Genomic DNA, 25,362 nt, shown 5'->3' with positions numbered 1-25,362 from the left:
CTGCAGGGATATTTTGTGTTCATGTGTCCAAAAATATTAATAATAATAAAAAACAAATTGGCATTCTTGTGCCAAATGTTCTGTTTTTCCTTGTTGCTGTCCAATAAATGCAATGTACAGAGTGAGCAACCGATACCGTTGCCTGTAAACAAATGTCTTAAATTATTTAACTTTTAATTAAAACTTGTACACAACGTGTCACCTGTGGAACTCATTGCCACAATATCTCTTTCTGATGCGCTTGGAGTTAGAAAGTGACAGAAATATGGGTGACATCTCCCGGGATCCTAAAGGAGGGCACGTCCTGGGGGTGTGGGACTGAGGTGGTTCAGCCTCAGGCAAACCTGAGGAGCTGGGAAGCCAAAGGTGACTTATCCTGGGGTCTTCCAAACATCATGCAAAGATCTCACGGATCAACCCCCAGGAACCTGGAGCTCCTCGCTCCCCTTCTGGGGGTGCAGCACGAGGTGGGAACACTTTGACAGTCTGAATCCCTGCGGCTTTTCCTCTTTCCCCTGGAACAGCCCAGCCAGGATCACACCCTGGGCTCCTTGGGCATGGCATGGGAATGACTCCTGGGGTTTTACTGTTCCCAAAGCCACGGCACAGGGGCAAGGTTTGCGCTCGCAGGGGAGGCCGAGTCTGGTAAGTGTGGTGGGAAAGGGGATGGAAAAAGGGGATGGAAAAGGGATGCTCTGCCCTTGGAGCAGGGCCATGGGGGATCCCTGCCCGGCGAGGCCCAGGGCACCTCAGGAGCGACCCAACAGCAGAAAAACTGCTTCCCAGCGCTCCCCCTCGGCCCGGCCAGGCACAAAATGAGTGAAAAACAAAAAAAAAAAAAAGGAAAAAACCACGACACAAACATCTGCGGCGGGCAGCGCCGCGGGGTCCCGGCGGGGCCTCCCCGGTGTGTCATCCCCGGTGTGTCCCGGCGGGGCCTCCCCGGTCCCGCCCGCTCCCCCCTCCCGCTGCCCAAGATGGCGGCGGGGCCGGCGGGCGCCGCCTTTGTTGCGCGCGGGGCCGGGCGGCGGCGGCGCGTGCGCGCGGCGCGAGGGGCGTGAGGCGGCTGCGGCACCGGCCCCGGCCCTGCCCGGCCCCGGCACGGCCCTGCCCCGGCCCCCGGCTCGGAGCGCCGCCCGCGTGGATGGGATGGAAGCGGGACCCTCGGGAGCGGGTACCGCCGGGGGATCGGGGCGCTGCGCACCGCGGGGGCGGCGGCGGCCGCCAGGGATGGGGCCGGGGGGACCGGGGGCGGGCGTGCGGCGGGGACGGCGGCGGGGAGCGAGGGACGTGCGGGGAGCGATGCCGGCGACCATCGGGGTCGCGGGAGGCGATGCCGGGGGTCAGGGGGTGCCGGGGGACGCGGCGGGGTCTGAGCAGCGGCAGTGCGGGGGGGCTGGGCCGGGGGCGCCGGGCGGGCGCGTCCCCCCGGGTGCCCCGGGAGCGGCGGGGGCGGGCGGGGGGCGACGGAGGGGTCCGTGCCCGCAGAGCACCCGCAGCAGGGAGGATAGGTCCGGGGGGCACGTCCGGCCGCAGGGTCCCCGGGGCGCGGGGCGAGCCCTGCGCAAGGGGCCTGTTCTGTACAAAGCAGCAGCAGCATCCCTCCAGCTCCCATTCCATGTCCCCAGCTCCCCATCCATCCCCCCAGCTCCCCATCCATCCCTCCAGCTCCCATTCCATGTCCCCAGCTCCCATTCCATCCGCTGAGCTCCCATTCCATTCTCCTAGCTGCCATTCCATCTCCCCTGTTCCCATCCCATCCCTCCCACCCCACCTATCCCCCAGCACTCCATCCATCCTCCAGGACCCCATCTATCCTGTGCAACCTCCCATCCATCCCCCAGCTCCCCACCCATGCCTCCAGCTCCCTGACCGTCCCCCAGCTCCCCGTTTCCCCGGTTTCAGGGCGCAGGGACAGGCTGGAGCTGGTGGCAGGCCGGCAATGCCGTGACAGCACAAAGTGTCTCCTCTCCCGGTGCCGGGGCCTGTGCGGCGCCGAGCTCCAGAGCCATGCCCGTGTCCCCCACCCCTTCCTCACACACCGGCTGGGCACGGCAGCACCGATTGTGCTCTTGGTCCAGGCCCCAAAACTCTGCCATCATCGGTGGCCACTCGCTCGTGCCCGGCGTGAGCGTCGCGAACTTGTGCTGCTCTGAGTCACAGAAGATTTTGGTGCCTAAAATTAGGCAGGAGGGATGAGGTGAAGGAGACAGGGAGCTGCTGCCGTGCTGAGGGACGGGGCGATGGGGACAGTGGTCACTGCCCTGCCGCCGCTCTCGTGCTGGTGGGTTTGGCACCCACAGTAATGCGTTGACCCGGTGAGATGTTGACACAAACCTGCTGCATGTTTGTAATCAAACTTTGGTCCTTTCTTACCATATTTACTTTAAGTCTGGCACAGAGATCTCCCCGTGCCTGTGTTACCTTCTGGCTGCTGGCGCTTTGTGTTTGGGGCTGATTTATGGCCTCTGGAAGCCGTGATTTGGCGGCACCGCGGGCTTTGCCAGCACCTCGGGCGATAGCGGCACTGCCGCCTCGGAGCCATGCAGATAACACTGCCAGGCACCTGCACCCTCCTACCCCAGCCCGAACTGATGCTCTTAAGCTGTTTTAAAACAATCTCTCAGATGGAATGGGGTCACACTTGGGGGACAGGTTTGGGTTTCGATCCCCGTGGCCATGGGGGCTGCACTGGGAGCAGGGCTCCGATGCTGCACCCTGAGGAGTTTTCCCTCCCCTACCCAAGTCTGGATGAAGGATGTCTGCTCCCACCTGTGTCACCCTGTGTGCAGGGGACACACAAACTCCATGTCACCAGAACCACTGTGGGTCCTGCCGTGCCATGACACCCCTTTGCCTGTGACAGCCCCTGGGTATGGGCTGAGCCTCACGTGCAAGCTCTGACAGTGCTGTGGCCTGTCAGGGCAATAAAGCAGAAACTGGCGTGTGCCTGGATGTGCCCAACGTGGAGATGCCTGGAAAGGGAAACCTGGGACATCTGACCCGCAAGCACCGCTCAGGGAGGCACACAGATGGTTTTAAAAACTAAACTTATTTTCCCCCAACTTTCAGTTTTCTTTATCCCTCCCAAACTTCCTAAAGGCTGTTAATCTCAACCGTTGTCTTCCTGTGCTGAACCCTGCAAAAACCCCAAAGCTGCTCCGTCTGTTGGGGCTCTTTATCTTCAGGAAACACGAAATCGCGTGTGCCTGGCTCTGGGAAGGGATTAGGCCGAGAAACAAAGCCAAGAGAAGCACCTTGCCTGGAGACAAGGCACGTATGGTTTATCTCTAAACACTCTCTGCAGCCTGTCCCTAAACCCCGGGAAGAACAAAACACAGGCAAGTTATTAAGATGGCAGACACGGGGAGGAAGGCAAATCAGGCAGAGTAGCTGCTCCTTGGGCCAGGTGATCCTCCGGGGCTGCAGGCGGGTTCAGCCTCTGTGCCAGGGGCTCTGTGGGGCGGCTCTGTGGGGCCGCGACGCGGAGAGGAGCCGGCGCCGCCTTTGTCCTGTCCCTCCGGCACTGGGGGCCGCCTTTGTCTGCGGCTCCTGGCTCTGCGTGTCCCTGGCTGCTGCCTGGCCAGTGTGGGAGCGGTGGGAGACCCCGCGGGGCTGGCAGGGGATGTCAGTCCCTGCCTGGTCCAGGCGCTGTTAGGGGGGACCCTGAGCTCATGGATCGGGGTCACGCAGCCTGGATGTGCTGCCCGGTGTGCTCGGCAGGGGTGGTGGCACTTGCTGTGCCAGCTTCTCACACACCATGAAAGAGGTGGAAAAGGGGGATGTGGGGCTGCTGGACAGACAGGGCTGGCTTGGCAGGACCCTCATGTGTTGGCTCATGGCACTGCGGGTCGAGATGTGTCCACACCACTGGCATCACCACACCGCTGGCATCACCACACCGCTGGCATCACCACACCGCTGGCATCACCACACCGCTGGCATCACCACACCGCTGGCATCACCACACCACTGGCATCACCACACCGCTGGCACCACCCTGCCGCTCTCTGGAGCCAGCGCAGCCGGAGTGCAGCCCCTGCGTGTGGTGTGATGAAGCTGGTGGTGCTCTTGCTCTGCTCCTCGTGCTCTGTCACAGCATCCACAGCTTTGCTCTGACCTGGCCTGGGCTGTGGCACCGTGCTTGCAGGGTGTGGGGCTGCAGGGACACCTACCTTGGCCAGGCAGGTGTATAACTTGTACTTTGGGGTTTGTCATCCATGATTTCCAGGCGGGAAGCTGAGATTTGACCTGGCACAACGATGCCCTTTGCAGCGCTCGATTTGAGGCTACAAAGAACTCAGCTGCTTTCAGAAATCAGTACCACGGTAAAATAGAGGAAAGCCTGTTTTGGCTCATATTTTGGGCGCAGCCACCTGGACACGGGGCAGGAGCAGCACTTGGGCAGCTCGGCCTTGCCCTCAGGAGCTGGACTCTGGTGCCCACACGGGTTTGAAGCTGCAGCCAGAGCCTCTGCCCTGCGTGGACATCACCTGCTGGAACTCAGTTTGGTGTCAAACTCAAAAACACCCACAGCTGCGTGATCCTGGGGTGCTCAGGGGACTCAGGAAGGAGCAGGCAGCAATATCTGGGCTGGCAGAGCTGAGATGGGGCTTTTTGAAGTCTGGGATGCATAGGATGGCATCGGTCACTGCTTAGAGCTGGGGGTTTTGAAGGTGTCGAGCCTGGAGATTTGGATTGCCAATTGCTCACCCCACCAGCAGCGGCCTTTCCCGCTGGTGCTGCCCCTTGCTTTGCCCCCCGATAGAGGTTTCAATTCCCGAGTAGTTGCTGGGGTGGTTTAAGGTGGGAGATGGCTCAGGGTGAGGTTGGGCCACGCCGCATGTCTGGCGGTGTTTGTGGTGCCGCGGCCCCGTTTGCTCCTCTCCGGTTCCCGGCTGTATTTCGGCGGTGGGTGTGCGGGGAGGGGGCCGGCTCGGACCCGCCGCCGCCGCAATAAAACTCCCTTTTGTCTGGGCGCCGTTCCCGCGGCCCCTCGGCTGAATGCGGCGCTGGAGAGGATTTCAATGACATGGTAATTTCATGCCGTCCCACCGGCGGCTTCGCCCGGCGCAGGCAGCTGTTGGGCAGTGGGTCATGTTCCCCAGCTGTTACAATAAATAACAGAAACAAAGCGTTTCCCAGCGCTAATTACCCCAAAGTTGCTTTCACCTCGCAGCGCTGCCCTGGCCGCCGTCTCTGCCCGCGGTACCCGGCGATGCTCCCGCCGCCGGCACGTCCCCAGGGCACGGCTTTGTGTGCGAGTCTGTGGTTCCTCCCGGGCCGCGGAATTCCTAATGGCAGCGGATTTCATCCCGCTCACTGGCCGCATTGTGCTGCAGGAACAACACTCGCCCTGCAGCCCCCGGCCCCGGCGACCACATTTACATGACAAAGTGGGAGCCTGTGCAGCTTTGCCATGGAGAGTCGAGGTATGCAGGAGCCCCCCACTCCCCGTGTACAGGAGCCCTCCTGTTTCCACGCACTTTGGGTCACTTTTTAACGAGGCTTCTTCTCGCTGGCCCCTTTGCTGCTGCTCCGAGCTGCTGCCAGGGCTGTAGACACGAGGTGCCCCAGGATGCCACGTCGAGCTGCCCAGGATTCCCTGGCACAGCATCCTCCAAGCCAGGCAGAGGGCAGCTTTCGGGAGGATTTGCACCGAGGCAAATCATGGAGGGACCCTAAGCACCCAGGGCAGGAATGTGGTGTGTGAAGGGATGAACCCAACCCAAGTGTTCACCAAAAGGCTTTAGGGTCCCTCTCACCTGGGCTGGAGCAGCCAAGGCTGGGTGAGAGCCTGGCTCACATCCTGGAGGTGCTGCTGTGGCGGCTGCTTCCACTTGTCACATTCAAGGAACATGTGTTGTGGTCAAAAATAAAACCCTCTGAGTCAGCCCAAGGGTGAACTTGCCCATCCTCAGTGCTTGTTGTGGTCCTGCCCTGCTCTTCGCAGAGCATCTCTGTGCCACTGGGTGCTGCTCCCTCCAGCCACATTTATCTTACCCTGTGTTTGCTGTATCTCCTGGTTCCTATCAGACTCCTGAGCCAACTCCTGCATTGCTGGAGGCTGGCTTCTTCCTTCACCTGTGATTCATGAGCCTGATTGCAGAGTGTTATGTTCATGAAGCATCTCGGGATCTTGTGGCAAGAGGGTTTGTATGGCAAAGCTTTATTTTTGGAGTGTCTGGAGCAGAGCTGAGGGTGTAAGATTGGTGTAGGGCCATTGGGTCGCCCCTCTGCAGCTCCTGCCAGCCCCAAACCAGCTTCAGCTCCTCTTGGGCACCCAAGTGGCACAGAGCAGCTGCCAAGCTGTGGCCACCCTGCGTCCCTTGCATGCATGGGGATGCCATGGGCACATGGAGATCTGGGCATATGGAGATGCTTTCCTGCTCACACACGGCTGTTGGGGTCATCTTGGGGATGAGTTGATCCAGAGGAGGAGGAGCTGCAGATGCTGGCCATGATGTGGCTGCAGGGAAGGCAGCAGAGAGCTGCTGTGGCCTGGCAGGTCCTGCACAGATGGGCTGTGTGGTTCCTCACTCAAACTCAGGGACTGGAGGCTCCTGCAGCGCTGGCAAACACCTCTTTGATTGCAAACCATGATTTAGAAATGCATCAGCTCACAGGCAGGGAGCTGGCCACTGCCAAGAAATGTTAGTCATGTGGAGACATGACTTACACCGGGAGCAACTTGTCTGAAAGTCAGTTCCTTAAAACAAGCTGCCCCCGGAGCCAAGTGCAGCTGTTTGTCCGGGGGGTCTGGCAGTCACCCTGTCCTGGGCCAGCTGCAGGTACCTGCAGGGTCCAAGCCCTGCCCTCGGGGATCCCCACCTTCCTCCAGGTCCCATGCTGCCCTGCCCAAGGAGGTGCTGGGGCCAGGTTAGCCCCAGGCTCAGGACAGATTTTGGAGCTTCTGCTGCAGGGATGCTCACCAGAGATGTCCCATCCCCTTGGTATCCAGCATTTCATCGGCAGGAAAAGTCTTGCAGAGGTTGGGTGCAAAAGTGAAAAACAAATTTGAAGCTTAGTTTGCTGCTCTTCTGTTTTTCTGCTCCTGGTATTTTTAGTCTGGAATTGAAATTTGTATTTAAAAAGAAAGTGGATGGGAGAAAGGGGTGTTAAAAGCACCATGTGTTCAGGAGGCTGAATTGGAGCCGGGCCGCTGTCTGGGGCTGGCGAGGACAGTTGGCTGTGCAGATGGAGCACAGTGAATACCCCCACACCCACTCCCCACACCGGCCCAGCTGGCCCAGACCTCACGGGGCTTGAGGAACACAGAACATGCAAACTGGGATGGGTGGAGAGGGGCAAAGTGGGAATGGGGCAGGAAGGACAAGGCTCACCTCAGAGAGCAGTGGAATAATTCCTTGGCAGTGTTTTAAATACCTTTGAGTCTGAGGGTGCTGTTGGCTTAGAAACACCACTCCGTCCTGTGGCCATGCACTGGTACCATCCCATGTCTCCAGAGCCTTGTTAGTGAGTCTGTATAATGGGAATTGTGGAAAAACTGGTGTCTCCCTCTTTATGGGTTCCCCCACTACTTGAAGTGGGGATTTAGGATTGGCTTGGGTTTGGGTTTTTTTTCATAACCCAGCAGTTCAACATTGCTATAGTGCAGATGCAATAATGTATTTCCTGTTTCTTTGACATCCTCCCTCCAGCAGCAAGTCAGAATTTGCTGGAGGATGGAGAGGAAATGCTGTAGGTCCCTGCTGACAGAGTATCCAGGGAATTGCATCCCCTTGGAGAGGGGCAGACCTGCAACTCCATGCTGGTGGAGCTGGTGCTTCTCTCCCATCAGAGGAGGCAGTGCCGAGGGAGGCAGTGGGGCTGCTGTGGCACTGCCCTTCCATGGCTTGGCTAGTGCTGGTGCTCCCCAGACAGTGCCCAGGGAAGCTGCTTCCTCTGCTGCTCTGAATTCTGCCACTGCCACCTCCTGCCAGGAGCAGGGGTAGTGGGGGACCTTCTGGCTCGGGATGCGGTGCTGGAGAGCGCTGTGGCTGTGCGTGGTCTGTCTGTCCGGGCACAGGGTTGCTCCCAGCCCTCCTGACCTGAGCTCTCTCCCGCAGCTGCAGGCGCATACCTGCCCCCCTTGCAGCAGGTGTTCCAAGCGCCGCGGCGGCCCGGGATAGGAACCGTCGGGAAGCCCATCAAGCTCTTGGCCAACTACTTTGAAGTGGACATTCCCAAGATCGATGTGTATCATTATGAAGTGGATATCAAGCCCGACAAATGTCCACGCAGAGTCAACAGGTAAGGCAAGTATTAGAGGTTTTGGCACTTGTTTCCTGCTTCCAGTTTCCTTGTGGAGGCTCCATAAGTGCCTGTCTCTGTCTTTGCAATGGAAGCCGTCAGGGTGATGTTGTGGCAGGGGTCACAGCAGTGGCAGGGGTCACGGTGCTGCCCAACACCCACGGGTGGCTGGAACCCCCAGCCATATCTGTGTAGCAGCGTTGGTTCCTCCCCGGCAGCCTCAGTGGTCTGGAGCCTCAGCACGGTCCCTGCTGCTCCAACGCAGCTGTGTTATTTTGGCAACAATCCCCCATTTAAAAATAGTGACCCCGGACCTCAGGCCATCGTGTTCTTTACTTTCCTTTGTTTTCCTTTTTGATGTGCAGTTTGCTGCCTGTCCCCTCCTGCCCCCGCAGCCCGGGGAGCTCTGTGACCCAAAGGCCAGAGAGCAGATGCTGCACATGCCTTCGGCAGCGAGTCGCTCCCTCCCGGCACACGCGGCGGGTCTGCGGCAGCTCCGGTGGCTGCACCTTCCCCTGTGCCATGGACACTCCTTCTGCCAAAGCCTGTGTACCAGGCTGTGGGGCAAGGCACGTGGCCATTTGTCCAGGGGCTTTCCTCCTCGGGGGGACTCAGCCCAGCTCTCAGGTCCCCTGGGGAGGGAGGTTGAGGGGCACTGGACAGGTCACAGGAGGTGTCAGGGTGTAAAGAAACTGGCAAAACAAACCTCTCCCTTCTCCACCCCTGCCCCTCTTTCTTGCCTGCGTAGGGAAGTTGTGGAGTACATGGTGCAGCACTTCAAACCGCAAATCTTTGGCGACCGAAAACCAGTCTATGATGGGAAGAAGAACATCTACACTGTCACAGCCTTGCCCATTGGGAACGAGCGGGTAAGAGGGGCGGCGAGCCCCGTGCAGACAGTGTGACCTCCCTCCTTCCTGAGAAGGACCAGCTGAAAACAACCCCACCTTGTCCCTGCGGGGATGCCACGGTCACTGTCCCTTCCTTCCTGCACCCAGGTTGACTTTGAGGTGACGATCCCGGGGGAAGGCAAGGACAGGATATTTAAGGTCTCCATCAAATGGATGGCCATCGTGAGCTGGCGCATGCTGCACGAGGCCCTGGTCAGCGGGCAGATCCCCGTCCCCCTGGAGTCCGTCCAGGCACTGGATGTTGCTATGAGGCACCTGGCTTCCATGAGGTACCTGTGCCAGGGAGGGAAGGGGGCCGCTGCCCTTGCCAGGCTGTTGTGGCTGGCACTGGCCTTGACGGTTGCTGGGAGGAGGTGGCTGTGCCTGCCGCATCTCTGGGTGCTCCTGGAAAAGAAATAAAGTGGGTGGTGCAGCCGGTGGGGGGGAGCACTGGCTCGGGGGGCTGGGGGTGATGCCACAGGGCTGGTGTGCGCTGTGTGACGTGGTTTGCCCCCGTTCACAGGTACACTCCTGTCGGCCGCTCCTTCTTCTCCCCCCCCGAAGGCTACTACCACCCCCTGGGAGGGGGCAGGGAGGTCTGGTTCGGCTTCCACCAGTCGGTCCGGCCTGCCATGTGGAAGATGATGCTAAACATCGATGGTGACGTTATTTCTCATGCTGGGGAGCTGCAGTGGTGGGGCCGGGTGTGTTTGGGGAGGCTGGTGGGGAGCAGAGACACATCGTGGTGTCTGTTCCACAGTGTCGGCCACCGCCTTCTACAAGGCCCAGCCTGTCATCGAGTTCATGTGCGAGGTGCTGGACATCCGTAACATCGACGAGCAGCCCAAGCCCCTGACGGACTCGCAGAGAGTGCGTTTCACCAAGGAGATCAAAGGTAGAGCCCCCGGGGAACACTGGGACCTGTCCCCTGACAGCTGCTGTGGCTTGTGGCCCCCCCAGCCCCTGCAGCGAGGTGGGGGTGCAAGGGTTGCACATTTTAAATGTCTCATGGGGCACCATTGCCTCCCTCGTGCTCTTGTCGGGGTGTCTGCAAGTGGGGGATTAGCTAAGGAAGGTTTGGCAGTGCCTTGGGGGAATTGGGCAAAGGGGAATTGCTCCCACCTTCACCATGACAGTGCTGTGTCTCCCTGTCTCCCTTCAGGTCTGAAGGTGGAGGTGACCCACTGTGGGCAGATGAAGAGGAAATACCGCGTGTGTAACGTTACCCGGCGGCCGGCCAGCCACCAGACGTAAGGCGGGTGGGCAGTGCCCTTGGAAAAATCCGCGCTGTTCTCCTTGTTAACAGCTGCTGGTGTCGTTAGGGAGAGCTGGACAGGGAGCTCCAGCCTTTGATGGCAGAAGGAGACGTGTGGGAGGCTCTGGAGCCCTGTGCCACACGCGGAGCAGGATGCGGGGAGGTGGGAGCACAGAGGATGCTGTGTCTGGCAGGCAGAGCGCGGCGGCGGGCGGGAGCTGACGTGCCAGGAATTGTCCTAGTTTTTACCTCCGAGTTTGGTTTTCTTCTTTCTTAAAATAGCTGCTGCCAGAGCAGAGGCTTTGTCAGGGGATAACATGAGTGTCTGCCTTGGAATTATTCGCGTGTGCCTGGGAGCAGGCTGGGCCTCGGCACCCCTCGGTGTCCCCTGTGCTCCAGCATCCCTGGGTCACAGCCCCAGAGCTTGGCAAGCACAGGAGGAATGTGGTGCCTCACCGGGGTGTTCAGCCTGGCTCTCCTGTCTAATTTTGGCTCCATAAAGAATATCAAGTCAATTCTGCATTTTCATGGAGCTCTTTATGGAGCTGGGAGCAGCTGGTGCTGGGTGAGACTGGGTATCATGCTCCGGCTGTGGGTGTTGTGGCACCCCTCAGCCGTGCAGCCAGGAAGCTGGATTTTTTTTTTTTCTGTGTTTTTGAAGGGAAATGTCCCCTCCTGCCCCCCACACTCTGCCCACCCCAGGGCTGCTGCCCCACACTAGGAGAGGCCTGTCTGCCTGTCTCTGGAGCTCAGCTCAGCTCCCAGGGAGGGCACCGGGCACACAGGCCCTCCCAAGTGCCAGTGTGCTGTATTTCTGTACCTGACTGTGGCATGTGTGGCACTTCCTGCAATAAACATTTGCCCTGATTAGCTGGATTAGTGAGGGAGAGCTTTATTTAGGGACCTCAGTCCCACACTGGGGTCAGAGTATTCCTGACTCCATTTCTGAAAATACACCGTTATGCCTTTTATTTTGTTGTACGGCAGCTCAGGGTGGGAGCCTGGCAGCTCCCTCTTCCCAGGCACAGTACATAGTGCCTGAGGCCTGGAAGTGTCTGTTCTGAGTAGGTGCATCCTCGTGTCCTGCCTCTGCCAGGTTCCCTCTGCAGCTGGAGAGCGGTCAGACTGTGGAGTGCACAGTGGCTCAGTACTTTAAGCAGAAATACAACCTGCAGCTGAAATACCCCCACCTGCCCTGTCTCCAGGTTGGCCAGGAGCAGAAACACACGTACCTGCCCTTGGAGGTGAGTGTTGGCACCTCCAGTCTGGGGCTGGCTGCAGGGCCCAAGTGCTGTGCTCAGCCGTGGTCCCTCGTGTCTCACCTGTCCCCAACACGTGCTGTCCCCTCCCCTGCAGGTGTGTAACATCGTGGCTGGCCAGCGGTGCATCAAGAAGCTCACGGACAATCAAACGTCAACCATGATAAAAGCAACAGCCAGGTCTGCCCCAGACAGGCAGGAGGAGATCAGTCGCCTGGTACGTGGCACGAGTCCCTGAGGGACCTGTTGGGGCTGCGGCTCCGAGGGCAGGTTACAGCACTGTGTCCGTGATGGACCTTGCCGTGGTCCTGCTCCTCAGCTGCTCTGCACCGGGGAGCTGTGACCTGCTCAGAAGGTGCTGGTGGGGTTAATGGAGTGGGTTTATGCCCTTCTTCCCACTGAATCTCCAGTCAGAGGTGCCTGCATGTGTGTAATGGACACTGGCACAGGGGAGCCCAGCTCAAAGTGACCGTAGAAATGCGTGTATGGCAAATTCAGGTCCTCATGCTGATGGAACCTGACCCAAAGGGAGCTGGAACTGAAAATAGGGAAACAAATTAGAGAAATGCCCCCGGCTGTGGGTGTACGTGGGGCTGTGCATGGTGGGGCTGCGGTACAGGAACTCTGTCTGTGCCTGGCTGCTGGTTAATGGGGCTGTTGTTCCCCAAACGGCTGTCCCTGAGCTTTCAAAGCCAGAGACATTTGATATTCCTTCTGGGACTCTTGATAAGTCTCTCCAGTCTGAACCCTTCTCTTGAAGCCTTAAATCTCAGGAGCAGGCTCTGCTTTCAGTTGCATTGGTCAGTGTATTCCAAAATCAGGTCCCCGTGGGTCAGTTTGGAGGACGGGGTCTGGGCCTTTGTGTTAACCCACTCACTCTCCCCTGACAGAGGACTTCCCACAAATGCCCACAGTTCCCAGCCAGCTGCAACTGCCTGGGATGCAGCAGTTGGTCTCACTCCCTCCCATGGCCCTTCCTTCCCTCTGCAGATGAAGAACGCCAGCTACAACCTGGATCCATACATTCAGGAGTTTGGGATCAAGGTGAAGGATGACATGACAGAGGTGACGGGGCGGGTCCTGCCGGCGCCCATCCTGCAGTATGGAGGCCGGGTAAGCAAGGCTGCCCTGCCTGGGTTCAGCTGCACTGTGAGGGAGATGCTGTCACACCTGAAAACCCTGCTTCTCAACAAAATTTGTCTTACCTTCACATTTGTAGGTTAGAGCTGGAATTTTTTATCAGGGTGCCTTCGGTTTGTGGGTTTTGGGTTTTTTGCAATATAACTGGTCTGGAAGTTGTAGCCGAGAGTCACTGGTGACAAAACCAAGAGGTGAAGGGGAGAGGGATGCTCAGGGTAGGGCAGGTCGGGTGAATTTGCTGTCACTGCTGAGGAGCTGAGGCTGTGGGTTGCCCGTCACCAGCAGTGCCAGCAGTCGGCTCCGGCGCCGTGACAGGGAGCACAGCCTGGCCCGTGCGGGGCTCTGGGCTGCGGGGCTGGGCAGGCTGCAGTGCTCTGACCCTCTGTTTGCCTTGCAGAACCGGGCCATTGCAACTCCCAACCAGGGCGTGTGGGACATGCGAGGGAAGCAGTTCTACAACGGCATTGAGATCAAAGTCTGGGCCATTGCCTGCTTTGCCCCGCAGAAGCAGTGTCGAGAGGAGGTGCTGAAGTAAGGAAAGGGGCAGCCCGTGTGGGTTGGGGGAGCTGGGAGGGCTGTGGCTCCTGTTGTGGCCACCCTGCTGCTCCCAGCCTGGGGCTGCACATCCAGCATCACCAGTGCTGGAGCTGCACAGAGCTCCACTGCTCGTGGCACCAGTCTGATCTGGGGTGTTCAGTTCCTGTTGCTGTTGGTTTATCCAGAGGGCCTGGCTGGTTGTCCTGGCTGCAAACAGTCCCTGAGCCATCCCAAAGCTGCCAGGTTAGAGTGAGCACCTGTGAGCTGCCTGTCAGGCTCTCCTCAATCTGCTCTTTGCATCAGGGAGCTGCAGTATCATGAGCTGATACTGCCAGCACTAAAGCTGTATTGAACTCTTCTAGCTGAATTTCCTCAGAGAGAAGGGGTTGTGAGGGATATTTGATTTAGAGTTTCCTTGATAATCTGTCTGAAATAACATAATTCATATAGGAAGCATCTCAAGTTCTCATGGGTTATTATGGAGAAGTTTTGGGCTTTCTGAAAAGCTTTAGTAGCTTAGAGAAACTGCTTCTGTAGTGAAGGGATGTAGAGCAGTGACAATTTATTTGATTTAGGGAAATGGGCACTTTTGTGTTGGATTCTGATGGGGCCTCTGTTTCTCCTGACTGAGAGTGGATGCATTAAGGCAAGCGCTTTGTGTGCCTCTTCTGGGTGTTTGGCATGGTCAGTTTGGGTTTTGGAACAGCTCAGAGTGTCCATGTCTGCAGTACCTGGGTGCAGGTGGGAGTGGCACCACGCTCCTCCCATGCCCCTTTTGGGGCAGAGCTGAGAGCCCTGTGCTCCTTCTGGCTCTTACTGCATCAAATCCATCCTTGGCAATCCAAAAATCCAGAGTCTGGCTGAGCACTTTGTGAGGCTGGCAACAGCTTTGCAATCACCTGGAAATTATCTGTCCCAGGCAGCAGGTCCATTCCCTGCTTCTCCAGCTTCCCAACAGAGAAGGGCTCTGTCATTTCAGGAAGAGTCAGTACATGGGTAAGAGGGCACAGAGAGGGGGCAGCTGAGCTCTAACACATGCTGGTCGTGTGCACTTGGTGGGTGCTGTAGAGCCATGGCAGGATGCTGGGATGGCCCTGTCTCTGTGCTGTAGGCAGCCCTCGGCCAAGGGGCTCCGTGCTCGGTGCCGGGATGGCACAGCTGCCATCGGGAGGGCTCGGGGCTCACGGCTTCTCCTCCCGGCACAGGAACTTCACAGACCAGCTGCGCAAGATCTCCAAGGACGCTGGGATGCCCATCCAGGGCCAGCCCTGCTTCTGCAAGTACGCCCAGGGTGCAGACAGTGTGGAGCCCATGTTCCGACACCTCAAGAACACCTATTCGGGCCTTCAGCTCATCATTGTCATCCTGCCAGGGAAGACGCCGGTGTACGGTGCGTCTGGGGCGAGTAGAGAGAGGAGAAGGGCTTTGCTCTGGCTCAGCAGGGTTGGCTCCCGTGGTGCTCTCTCTCCCCATTTCTGAGGGTGCTGCTGGGAGCAGTGTGGTGCTGGTTGCCCGTGTGCTCACCTGCTTCCTCTGCCTGCAGCTGAGGTGAAGCGTGTTGGGGACACTCTCCTGGGAATGGCCACGCAGTGTGTCCAGGTCAAGAACGTGGTGAAAACCTCCCCGCAGACCCTTTCCAACCTCTGCCTCAAGATCAACGTCAAGCTTGGCGGGATCAACAACATCCTTGTGCCTCACCAGCGGTTCGTACTGCCACTGCCTCTCACAGTTTTGGGGCTGTTTCCAAGTCCCTGGTGGCGCTGCCTGCCTGGCTTTATGAGGGGGCCTGCATAAAGCAGCTCTTTCAAATGCGGGTTTGCAGCCTGTCTCATCTTGTTGATGTGCCCAGGCGAGAGCTGGAGGTCAGGAGATGTCCTTGGTGTCATCTCTCATCTCCATTGGGCTGGCATCACCCTGAGATGGTCCTAAAGGCTGACTGTGGTTTTTTCTCCTCTCCCACCAGCTCTGCTGTCTTTCAGCAGCCGGTGATCTTCCTTGGGGCCGATGTCACTCACCCACCGGCAGGAGATGGGAAGAAACCCTCCATAACGGCTGTAAGTTCCCAGTTTGGTGCCCAAAAGCCCTGCAGGGGTGCAGGAACTGGAATGGGACTCATGTGTCCTTGAGGGGGCTGTGTCACTGCTGTCCCCATGGTGACAGTTATTAGGGTGGCCCTGTGCTCTGTCGGGTGTTTCATCCCATTCCTGGGGAGGTGGTTCCCTGATCCTCTTCTGCCTCTTGGCAGAGGAGCTGCAGTTTTGGGGAGATACAGGGAGAGCTGGCAGCTGCCACCAGATGGGGCTCGTGACGTGCAGGGAGCTTGGAGCTGCACCAAGTCATCCCGGAGCATCCTGGGCCAGCTGCAGCCCCGGAGGGACCTTCCCCTGGCGGGAGAGCTGGGATTTTGGAGATGGGGGAAACTGGGGTGACTGGGCTTCTGAGCCTTTTGGGAAGGAGGATTTGCTTTCTCCTCAAATGAATAATGAGCATCCAGGAGCGAAGTGCTGCTCAGTGCCAGTGGGACTGGGGGCAGCTCGTGCCCTCTCTCAGGCTGGGAGACGCTGCCCTCTGCTCTTTGGAGCACAGGAGAGTGTCAGGTTCTCTCAGAGTCTGTTTTAATTAAGCACGTCAGCATTTTCCTATTAAGTTCTTAACTTTCCAGGACTCACAGCTCAGGTTTTCCTTGGCATGCAAATGCATCTTTGGAAGAGTGTTTTTTCTTAATTAGAAGGGGTTGGGAAAGGCTCTGGGCTGTTTGCTGTAGGTGTGGGTGGGACAGAACAGTCTGTTTCCTGGCGGCGACACTTCCCCTCTGAAAACATCTTCTGTGGTTTGTGCAGGACCACTGGGGCTTTTTTCTTACTTTTTATGAAAGCTTTTTTGAAGCTGCAGGGGAGGAGAAGGGTAGAGCCTTCAGAGGGACTTGACCTTGTCCTTGGTGTGTTGTTGATTAGGCAAGGGGGGGCCACGGTTGGAGGAACTATTTCTGTTGTGTGCCTTGGCTCCAGTGCAGCAGCCCCGACCCCAGAGCTGTTTGTGAAGCAAAAGTGAAAGCGCTGGGGAAGGGCAGCAGGTTCACACTGCTGGGATGGGGGACATGGGGCACACAACAAAGTCACGGCAGCCAGGCATGTCCCCAAGGGTGGGCCAGCACCTGATTCACACTGCACCCCTGTCCCTGTGTCACAGCCGAGCCTGGCTGCTCTTGGCCTCTTGCTCTGATGTCTCTGAGGTGACTTGACCCACCGTGTCCTCGGGCAGCCCGTGGCTGTCCGGGGCAGCCCTGTTCCCCCTCACCACTGGGCAGAGCAGCAGCAGCCCCCACAGCCACGTCACTCAGTGGCACCAGCCAAAGTTGTCTCACTGGAAATTCCTGTAAATGTTGCAAAGGTCATGGTAGACTGTGACACCGGGATGTGGCCACGACCAGGGATGTCCCTTTTGGGTGCTGGCTGCCTGTACAGTATTTGCTGTCCCATCTGATCTGTGAGCTCAGGTGCTCTGCCCACGGCCAGCTGTGCATGTGGGAAGCAGGTGGAGGCTGGGAATGTCCCACATCCCCTCTGTCCTTGCCGTGTAACACTCGGGCCTGGCCTGTCGCTGCAGGTCGTGGGCAGCATGGACGCCCACCCCAGCCGGTACTGTGCCACGGTGCGCGTGCAGCGCCCGCGCCAGGAAATCATCGAGGACCTGTCCTACATGGTGAGGGAGCTCCTCATCCAGTTCTACAAATCCACCCGCTTCAAACCCACCAGGATCATCTTCTACCGCGATGGTGTTCCCGAGGGGCAGCTCCCACAGGTGAGGACCCCTCAGATCCCTGTCGGGCAGCAGGGATGCACCAACTCCTGCAGGGCTCCCCAAGGGTGCCAGGGACAGCTGGGTGCTGGTGTATCCCCACACTCTGTGCCCTTGTCTCTCCAGATCCTTCACTATGAGCTCCTGGCGATCCGAGACGCCTGCATCAAACTGGAAAAAGATTACCAGCCTGGCATCACCTACATCGTCGTCCAGAAGAGGCATCACACCCGTCTCTTCTGTGCAGACAAGAACGAGAGGGTGAGCACTGTGGGGTGGGAGGCAGCTGATTCATCTCTGTCTGATGGAAGAGCCAGCCCTGGCTTTGCCAAGGGGGAATCTCAACACTGGCAGCGAGAGCTTGTTCTGAATGAAACGTGCTGCTCGCTGGACTCCCACAGCCACGTGGATTAGGCTGCCTCTAGAACCCCAGCCAGCTGTTTACTGTTATTATGAGTTACTGGGTGCTGATGATCCTGGTGACTCTTGAAATAACCTCTGTCAGCTTGAAAACATCTGTTGTTTTGGTGATAGCTGGAGCTGCTGACGTGACAGGCTGAATAACCCCTTGCTCACAGCTTGTTTGTGTGTGCTCTGCAGCAACGTTGATGCTGTCGCTTTTCCTAGATGTCATCTGAATTTAGTGGGTAGATCGAGTCTAACCAGACTCTGCTCTAGTTAGAGCAGCAAGATTTAATCCTGGGAACTGAGGACTGTTCTGATCAGGATGTAAAAGCCCCAGTATCTTGTGGCACAGACTCCAGCACATGTTCTGCAGAGAACCCTGGAGTTTTGCTCACTTAAGCCTCATCTCTGCAGTAGGATGGGCCAGTGCCCAACCCTCACCCTGCTGTTGGCTTTGTCTCCATGTTGCTGCCTGCAGAGAATGCCAGCAGGCCTGTTTACACAGGGAGAAGAGCAGGAAGAGCTGCCTGAGTCCCCCTGGAACCGACACTTGGGGAGGGGCTCTGCATGCTGCTCTCACACTGACATGGGGACCCTGCGCTGGGGCCCTGGGGCAGCTGTGTTAGGGATGGTGCTCTGGGCACCTGGAAATAACCCAGCTCTGCAGCACTTAGATCTCTCTTTCTATTCCCTGTAGATTGGGAAGAGCGGGAACATCCCAGCAGGAACAACAGTGGATACAAACATCACCCACCCCTTTGAGTTCGACTTCTACCTGTGCAGTCATGCAGGCATTCAGGTACCGCGCTGCAGCGATGGCTGGTGTGGTGCTGTAGGGTTTTTTGGCTGGTGTGGCAGACTCTGCTCTTGTGCATCTGTCCCAGCCCTGTCCCAGCCTCCCTCTGGCATGGAGAGAGGGCAGTTGGATCCAAGCTGCCACTGCGGTGGTTTGGCGAGCAGGTGCCAGGCCCGCACTGCTGCTGCATTGTGTGGCACGTACTCCATTTCTCTCCTGGAGCCAAGGATCTCTCCTAAGAGATTTTCCTCCTTCAGAGCAGCCAATTCAGCAGCTTGTCAGCTGGTGTCTGAGCGTGCTGGGCTCGCCAGGCACCCGGTTGTCAGCAGGGACCTGCTGTCTGGCCGTGGGCGGCAGAGCTGGGCCAGCCATCCCTGCCTGCTCTGCAGCTGCCTGGCTGCAGGCAGCCAAGATTAGTCAGAAACCAGGCTGGAAAAACTGCTCTCACTTAATCTGCAGCTGCTTCCACAAGGAAGGCTGCTTGACCTCCTCTCCCCTGCGTGGACAGTGGGAGCTGGCCGGGGTCGGTGGGGATCCCGTGGGCTGTGCCACGCCGGGAGCAGCGGCACACAGGGAACAGGCACCGGGCAGTGGCATTAGTGCTGCTTTGCACCTCGGTGCCAAGGGCTTTCCTGCCTCACCCTGTGGGGCTCTCACAGCAGGGAAGCACAGGCCTCTCTCCTGCCCAGGCTGTCTGAGAGATCATTTGGATCAGGGCGGGGATCCTGAGGGTGCGAGGCAGCTGCCCGTGGCTGCCCATGTCCGGGTGCTGACAGCACCTCTCACACTGCCCCCCTCCTTCCCAGGGCACGAGCCGGCCCTCCCACTACTACGTGCTGTGGGATGACAACCGGTTCACGGCGGATGAGCTGCAGATCCTCACGTACCAGCTGTGCCACACCTACGTGCGCTGCACCCGCTCCGTGTCCATCCCAGCCCCAGCCTACTACGCCAGGCTGGTGGCATTCCGGGCCAGGTACCACCTCGTGGACAAGGAGCACGACAGGTGAGGGGCTCAGCCTGTGGCCCTGGGAGGGCACAGCCAGGTATGGGCAGGGGACAAGGGGCATGAAAGTGTCTGTGTCCGAGTGGTGCTGCAGCACAGCCTTTCTGGGGGGAGACCTGCATGTAGCTGCATCCTCTTAAGTCCCAGCACGAGGGCAGCAGGGGTAGCGGAGGGTTAAATCCCATCCTGAGCTCATCTCAGCCAGCGGGAGCATCCCTGGCATGTCTGAGCATTCCCAGCTGCCTCGAGGTGCTGGAATCTCTGCAGTCCAGGCACAGGCACTGTCACATGCAGCATCTCCATGTGCTGCAGTGAGGTGCCTTCCTGTGCTGCCAGCACTCAGCTGACTCCCATCTCCAGGGGAGTTTCTCAGTGTTCCTGGGGGGAAAATATGAAATAATTATGCAGCGATTTCCTTGATTTTCAGCGGCGAGGGCAGCCATATATCTGGACAGAGCAACGGCAGAGACCCCCAGGCCTTGGCGAAGGCTGTGCAGGTTCATCAGGACACTTTACGTACCATGTACTTTGCTTGAAAGCCTAACTTTTGTTACCTCACTCAAGAAAGCTTTCAGATTTGTAGGAGCCATACAAAAAAGGAAGCATTGGGACACCTTGTTTTTTTTTTCCAATGAGAAATCACTGCAGGGCAGGCAGCGTCGACTCGAGGCAGGAGACCAGCACCACGGGACAGAAGGATCCAACACCTGTGTCGGATTGGAAGAAAGAGACTGATGATCATGATGATGATGATGATGATGATGATGATGATGATGATGATGATGATTATTTTTTTAGTTTTTTCTGGCTTTGCAAAATTTTGACCTGACCAAACACATGAAGGCATTCAAGGGAAGGGATAAAACTCCCGGGAGGCGGAAGCAGGTTTTCATTTTTAAGATGCAATACTAGAGACTCCTGACTGTGAACTGGCGGCTTTGGTCCTCCGTTGCCCACCAGGCGCTGGTAGGTATTTTTTGTGGGGGTTGGGGGGAGGGGATTTTTAGAGCCTTAAAACAGAAGACTAGATTTATAAAACTAATATTTTAGATTATGAGATGCTTTAATGGGTTAAGGGGGAAAAAAAAAAAAACCAACTAGTTTATAGGAGAATTCTAACACTAACAGTTCCCCGCCCCCGAGTAATTCCCCCCAGATAATGTAAGGCACCCTAGCACTTAGCTCAGAACTGAAAACTGTCTTCCTCGTGTTACAAGCTAGTCAGCTGCTGCCGCTCGAAGCAACAGTCACAGACTATTCCATGGGTGAGTGCCTTACTATGATGCTGCAAAATTTCAATGTTTTTAATCTTGTAAGGAAACTAGTAATCTTGTCTTGATGGTGGTCCATATTTCCATCGGAAGGAGTTAATTTCTATGGTCCTCAGTTGCAGTTTGTGTCAGATCACGACCTCACGGTGGTTAAACCCCATTGAAAGATGTGCACTTTCATACAGGACACGTTTAATGGCTGCTGACCCATTTTTGTTTCCAATGTACTACTTGTTATTTAAAACTGTTCTGACAAATGGGGGCATCTCCATCCCATGAGGAGAGAAAGCACTATCCATTTTTTCTTTCTTTTTTTTTTTTTCCTTCCCCCCCGAATTTTTATGATGGGACACCGGGATTTTTTTACTAGACATTATTTTTATATGATACTGAGTCTGTTGCCAAAATCCACAAGTCATTAACATTCTCAGAGTTTACATCCCCGCACTTCCTGAGGCTGTGTGCTCATGCCAGAGCTTTCCAGCGTTTCCTGTCCGATGAGTGTTGCCGCCTGCAGCCCGTTCCGTGCCGGGCGCTCCGCAGTGCCCGTGGTCCCTGTGCATCCAGCATGTGTCTGCCCGGGCTGGCTGCTTTCCAACTACCACATCCCCCACCTCCAGCACCTCCCGGCTCACTCTCTCTGCTGCTCAGTTTTGCTGCTCTTCGTGTCACAGTATCACTGCTCTCATGCCCAGGGTTTTGATTCTGAAAGCACACCAGATCATTCCTTAGAATGATGAAATCCTTGTTGTTGTCACGGGGGAAACTCCTGATTTGTGTGTGTAGCAGGAAAACAGCCTTTCTCCCCGCAGGAACCTGGTCACTGCTTTTCAGGCCCGTTTTGCTGCGCAGCGACCGCACGCACGGCGGCGGGGCCGTGGGGGCAGCTCAGTACCGATATCACCCGGGCAGATTATCTGGGGTTTTTGAGATGAAAGTGCTCCCAGCGCCTCCTTCAAGGGACGAACGAGGCGCACGCTCTGCGGGGAAGAGCTCTGGTCTCATTTTCCTGCCTGACGCGTGTCCCAGGCAGCCCCACGTGAGCGCTGCCCCGGCCCTGCGCGGACAGGAGCACATCCACACCCCTTTGGTTTGTACTTTCTGACGCGGAAACTTGCCTTGCCTTCACGAGAAACACACCGGTCATGTTGGCCTATCGAGCTGTCCTAACCCCGGGAATTCACTCTTCCCGTTTTCTTTTGGGGCAACGTGTTTGTGAACAGTGAAGACATCACTATGCTATGCAAACTAAGTGCTGAGCCCACTGATGTCACGTTTGGTGAAGATCCTACGTTTAGCACAGTCCTATTTTTCCTCAAGACCACAGTGTTTGGTTCATATTCTCCTTTGCACCTTGTGTCAACCTCCACTGCTGTATATCCTCAAGGTGACGAGGAGGAGACCAGGAACTATCCGTGGTCAGTAGGTAGGGAACTCTTAGGAAGGCTTTTAGAGCGTAGGGAACGCATCAACACTAAGTGTCAACATGAGAAGCCTACATTCCTCTACACAAGTGCCTGCATAGTGACACCAATCAGCACCTCCATCTCATCCTCCGAACTCTGGCTTGTGTTCATTGAAAGCAAAACGATCTCAGAGGGGCTGTTCCCGCTCACCTGGTGGTAGAAAGCTTCTCATTAAGAATAAAATCGGGGTCAAGGTCAAGGTTCTCTCTGCAAATCAGTTTGTTCACCAGCATTACACCGGAACGCGCCTGGCTGCTGCTCTGCAGCGAGGGGCAAAGGGATTTTGGTTCCTCGTTTTTATTTTAGTGTTTTAGTTGGGTCTAGAATTCTGAAATGTCTTTTAGTAGCTGTGGCATAGCACGTGCCATTTTTAACCATTTGAAAAGAGATAGTGTGGGTATTTACAGAAACAGCTTGTTGCTCTGTAACAATTTTTTTTAACCTTGAGACTTGAAATGTAAAATGGACCTTTAAGATTTGCACTCATTTGTAAGGTGGCTGTTCATAGAAAACTATGAATGAAGACTTGCTGATGTAGCACCTACTTTTAACAGCAATTTTAACTACACAAAAGCTTCACAGCTTCTGAAACTCTCAGCTGTTGACTTGCAGATCGTGTTCTGCCCTTATTTCACCCTCTGCGTTGGGTTTTCATGGTTTTGGATAAATAAAAAAAGCCAAACTCAGTAGCTGCTGTGCCCTTTAAACCCAGTTTCCACTTTGAAGAACTTTAGAGAGGTTGGAGTGACCCGCATGTTTTCTGTACCGGACTATGCACCGTGCCCTCTCCGCGCTCCGGCACCGGCGTTTCCCCCTTCTCTTGTCCGAGATGCAAACGAGTAGCTGCATGTGGAGGTGCGTTTTGCTGCCGTAGGCAATAGGTGTTACCCAGGTACATGCCAGGACTGTAGTTAGCCACAACCCCCACACGGACATCCCGATGGGCTCCGAGCCTCTGCCTTCTCCGTGCGCACGAGCTCGTCTGCGACTGGAAGCGTCGCCGGGTGCATGCAGTTCTGTGGGAAGAGGAGTGGCTTTCATTTGCCTGTTGAATGCTGTTGTTCCCCTTATCTCATATCTGGACAGAACGGGGCGGGAGGTCTGCTCTGCCCTCTCCCCGCAGCTCCAGGGCGGTCGGGGTGTTCTGGGATCGCACGTGTCCGCCCCGATGTCTCAGTGTCACCCAGCGTTGCCTCGCGGAAGGTTTTCTTCTTGGAAAATCAGTGTGAAATAAAAAGAATGTGATTGTTTCAGGAAGGGAAGCCAGACAGCAGGAGAGCAATAAACAAGTGAAATTCATATCTTGCCTGAGTGATTTGCACTTCAATAGTTGTGAAAGAAAATTTCCAGGACTCCAGTGCTTTTGTGTTCGATTTCCAGCCCCTTTCGTACCTCCTTTCTACGAGCAAGTGTGGGACTGTACATAGGGTGTTTACAGGATGCTCCCTTTGGGTTGTTACTTTTCTTGTGGGTTTTTTTTGCTCTAGCTTGAACTCTGTATGGTCCATTTGTTAAATAGCCGTGAACAGCTGATGTACAGTACTTACTAAACAAGCAGCAGCACAAAACTTATTTTATTAAGAAAATATGGCTTATATTTTAAAGGTTGAATATCAGGTTTTTTTTGTATGTGTGGAATTAAGACTGGTAAAGAGTAACAAAATCCTTGGATTAGGCCAAAAGAAAATACTGTAAGATCATAACCACCTCTTTATTAAAGAAAGCAGTATGATTAAAGAGCTCCAGAACATTGTATTTATATTGGATTTGATTTAATTGCCTTTGTGGATTTTATTTTTTTTTTTGCCTTGGTCCTGATTTTTGCTTGCAACTTCGACTTTGCAGTCCCAAGTGTCTGTTACCTGTAACTGTTGGCGGAAGACCTAAATAAAAGCAATGTGAATATGTCGGGGTGACACTCCTGAGTCACATCGTGGGAAGGGGAAGGGACATGCGCATCCCGTTCCCTTGGGAAAGGCTGGGGACAAGCAGGGAAACGCTGCCTGGAGCTGAATTGCATCAGATACTGCAGAGGATCCAACACCCCTCACTGTCCAGATCTCCATTTAATGAGAGAAACACTTCAGTAAACAAATACGTGCTTAAGACTTCTGGGAATACAGTAACCAGTTCTACTTTTTATTAAAGTGTCATCTGAGAACTGACTGGACTGGGGCTCCTGGGTTCTGTCAGAAATGGACATCAAAATGTGCTGCTCCTGCAGCCTCACGAGTGCTTCGGGGGCTGCTGCCTCCGAGGTGCTTTAAGGACAGACTTCAGACACCTCTTGGATTGAGGTTAAACTTGATCCTCTGGGTTTCTGTACTGCCTCATGTTTTACATTTCCCATCCTGTTTTACATTTCCCATCAGGTTTTACATTTCCCAGCTTCAGAATTCTTGCAAACATCCTAGTCCTCTCCAGTGCCAACAGCTTATGGTTGACTTTTAGGGTCCAGAACTGGACCCTCTGGGTTTTTTGGCCATGTTTTACCTCACAAAGGTGCAGGGACAGACCTTTCCTGATGAATGATTCAGCAATTGAGCTGTAACTGGGTTTTGAATAATGCCAAGGAATTTTAAGGAAGTGCTCACTAATGGCAGGCAGGCACTCGTTAGTTAATTACCTCAACTGCAGCACCAGAACGTTCTGTCCTGAGCTGGGCAGCAGCACAAGTTCTGCACTCATCGGCTGCTTTGTGGGTTGTATCACCTGTTTGAAATGGGTTCTACTACAGAACAGAAATCTTCTGCAGTTTTAAGGGGGCTGTTTCTGTGAGAGGTCTCACAGCAAATCGTGCCTCGTGCAGCTGGGTCTGGAGTCCTGGAAAACGGGTCGGAAAACTGGTTTCAGGTTTTAGATTGGCATTTGAGCCCCGGCCCTGGTTCTGGTTACAGCTGCAGGACTAGACGTGCTGCCCCTGAGGGATGTGTGTTTACAGGGATCCCTCCCTCCCACATATCTGCTTCATCTTAGTGATCACGTTCCCCCTTCCTGCTCCGGATTTCAGTTAAGGAAATTCTCTAATAATTTACCTTTAATTTGCATGGGTTTAGAAACCTTACTGTGTTGCTCACTTCGGCTTTTACAGACTTCATTTAGCAGAGTCCAAGATGGTCATTCTTAATAATGATCCTGAAATTTGGATTATGAATCTCAAATTCCTGATGGCCCAAAGTTCCAGTTCCTCAGCTGTTTCCCTGGGGAAAGGCCCCTCTCACCATCAGAAAAAGTGACTTTCCTTCACAGGTAGCAGGTTCAAACCCACTTGAACAAGTCTCAATTC

At 55.8% G+C, this 25,362-nt stretch overlaps 1 protein-coding gene across 1 annotated transcript; it reads left to right on the top strand.

Moving 5' to 3' along the window:
• Window positions 1–1,024: 1,024 nt before the first annotated feature.
• On the top strand, window positions 1,025–23,981 carry LOC135402109 (protein argonaute-1). Its single transcript, XM_064634888.1, has 19 exons — window positions 1,025–1,174; window positions 8,070–8,253; window positions 9,002–9,122; window positions 9,252–9,437; window positions 9,671–9,803; window positions 9,904–10,038; window positions 10,306–10,393; window positions 11,495–11,642; window positions 11,755–11,874; window positions 12,648–12,770; window positions 13,195–13,328; window positions 14,540–14,724; window positions 14,878–15,037; window positions 15,298–15,388; window positions 16,941–17,135; window positions 17,259–17,393; window positions 18,235–18,336; window positions 19,140–19,339; window positions 19,767–23,981. The coding sequence occupies exons 1-19, from the start codon at window positions 1,150–1,152 to the stop codon at window positions 19,873–19,875; spliced, it is 2,574 nt and encodes an 857-aa protein (XP_064490958.1). The 5' UTR covers window positions 1,025–1,149; the 3' UTR covers window positions 19,876–23,981.
• The last annotated feature ends 1,381 nt before the right edge of the window (window positions 23,982–25,362 follow it).

This window comes from Pseudopipra pipra, chromosome 24, assembly GCF_036250125.1.
Source record: "Pseudopipra pipra isolate bDixPip1 chromosome 24, bDixPip1.hap1, whole genome shotgun sequence".
Taxonomy (NCBI): domain Eukaryota; kingdom Metazoa; phylum Chordata; class Aves; order Passeriformes; family Pipridae; genus Pseudopipra; species Pseudopipra pipra.
Note: the sequence above shows the minus strand (reverse complement) of the source record. Positions and strands in the feature narration are given on the sequence as shown.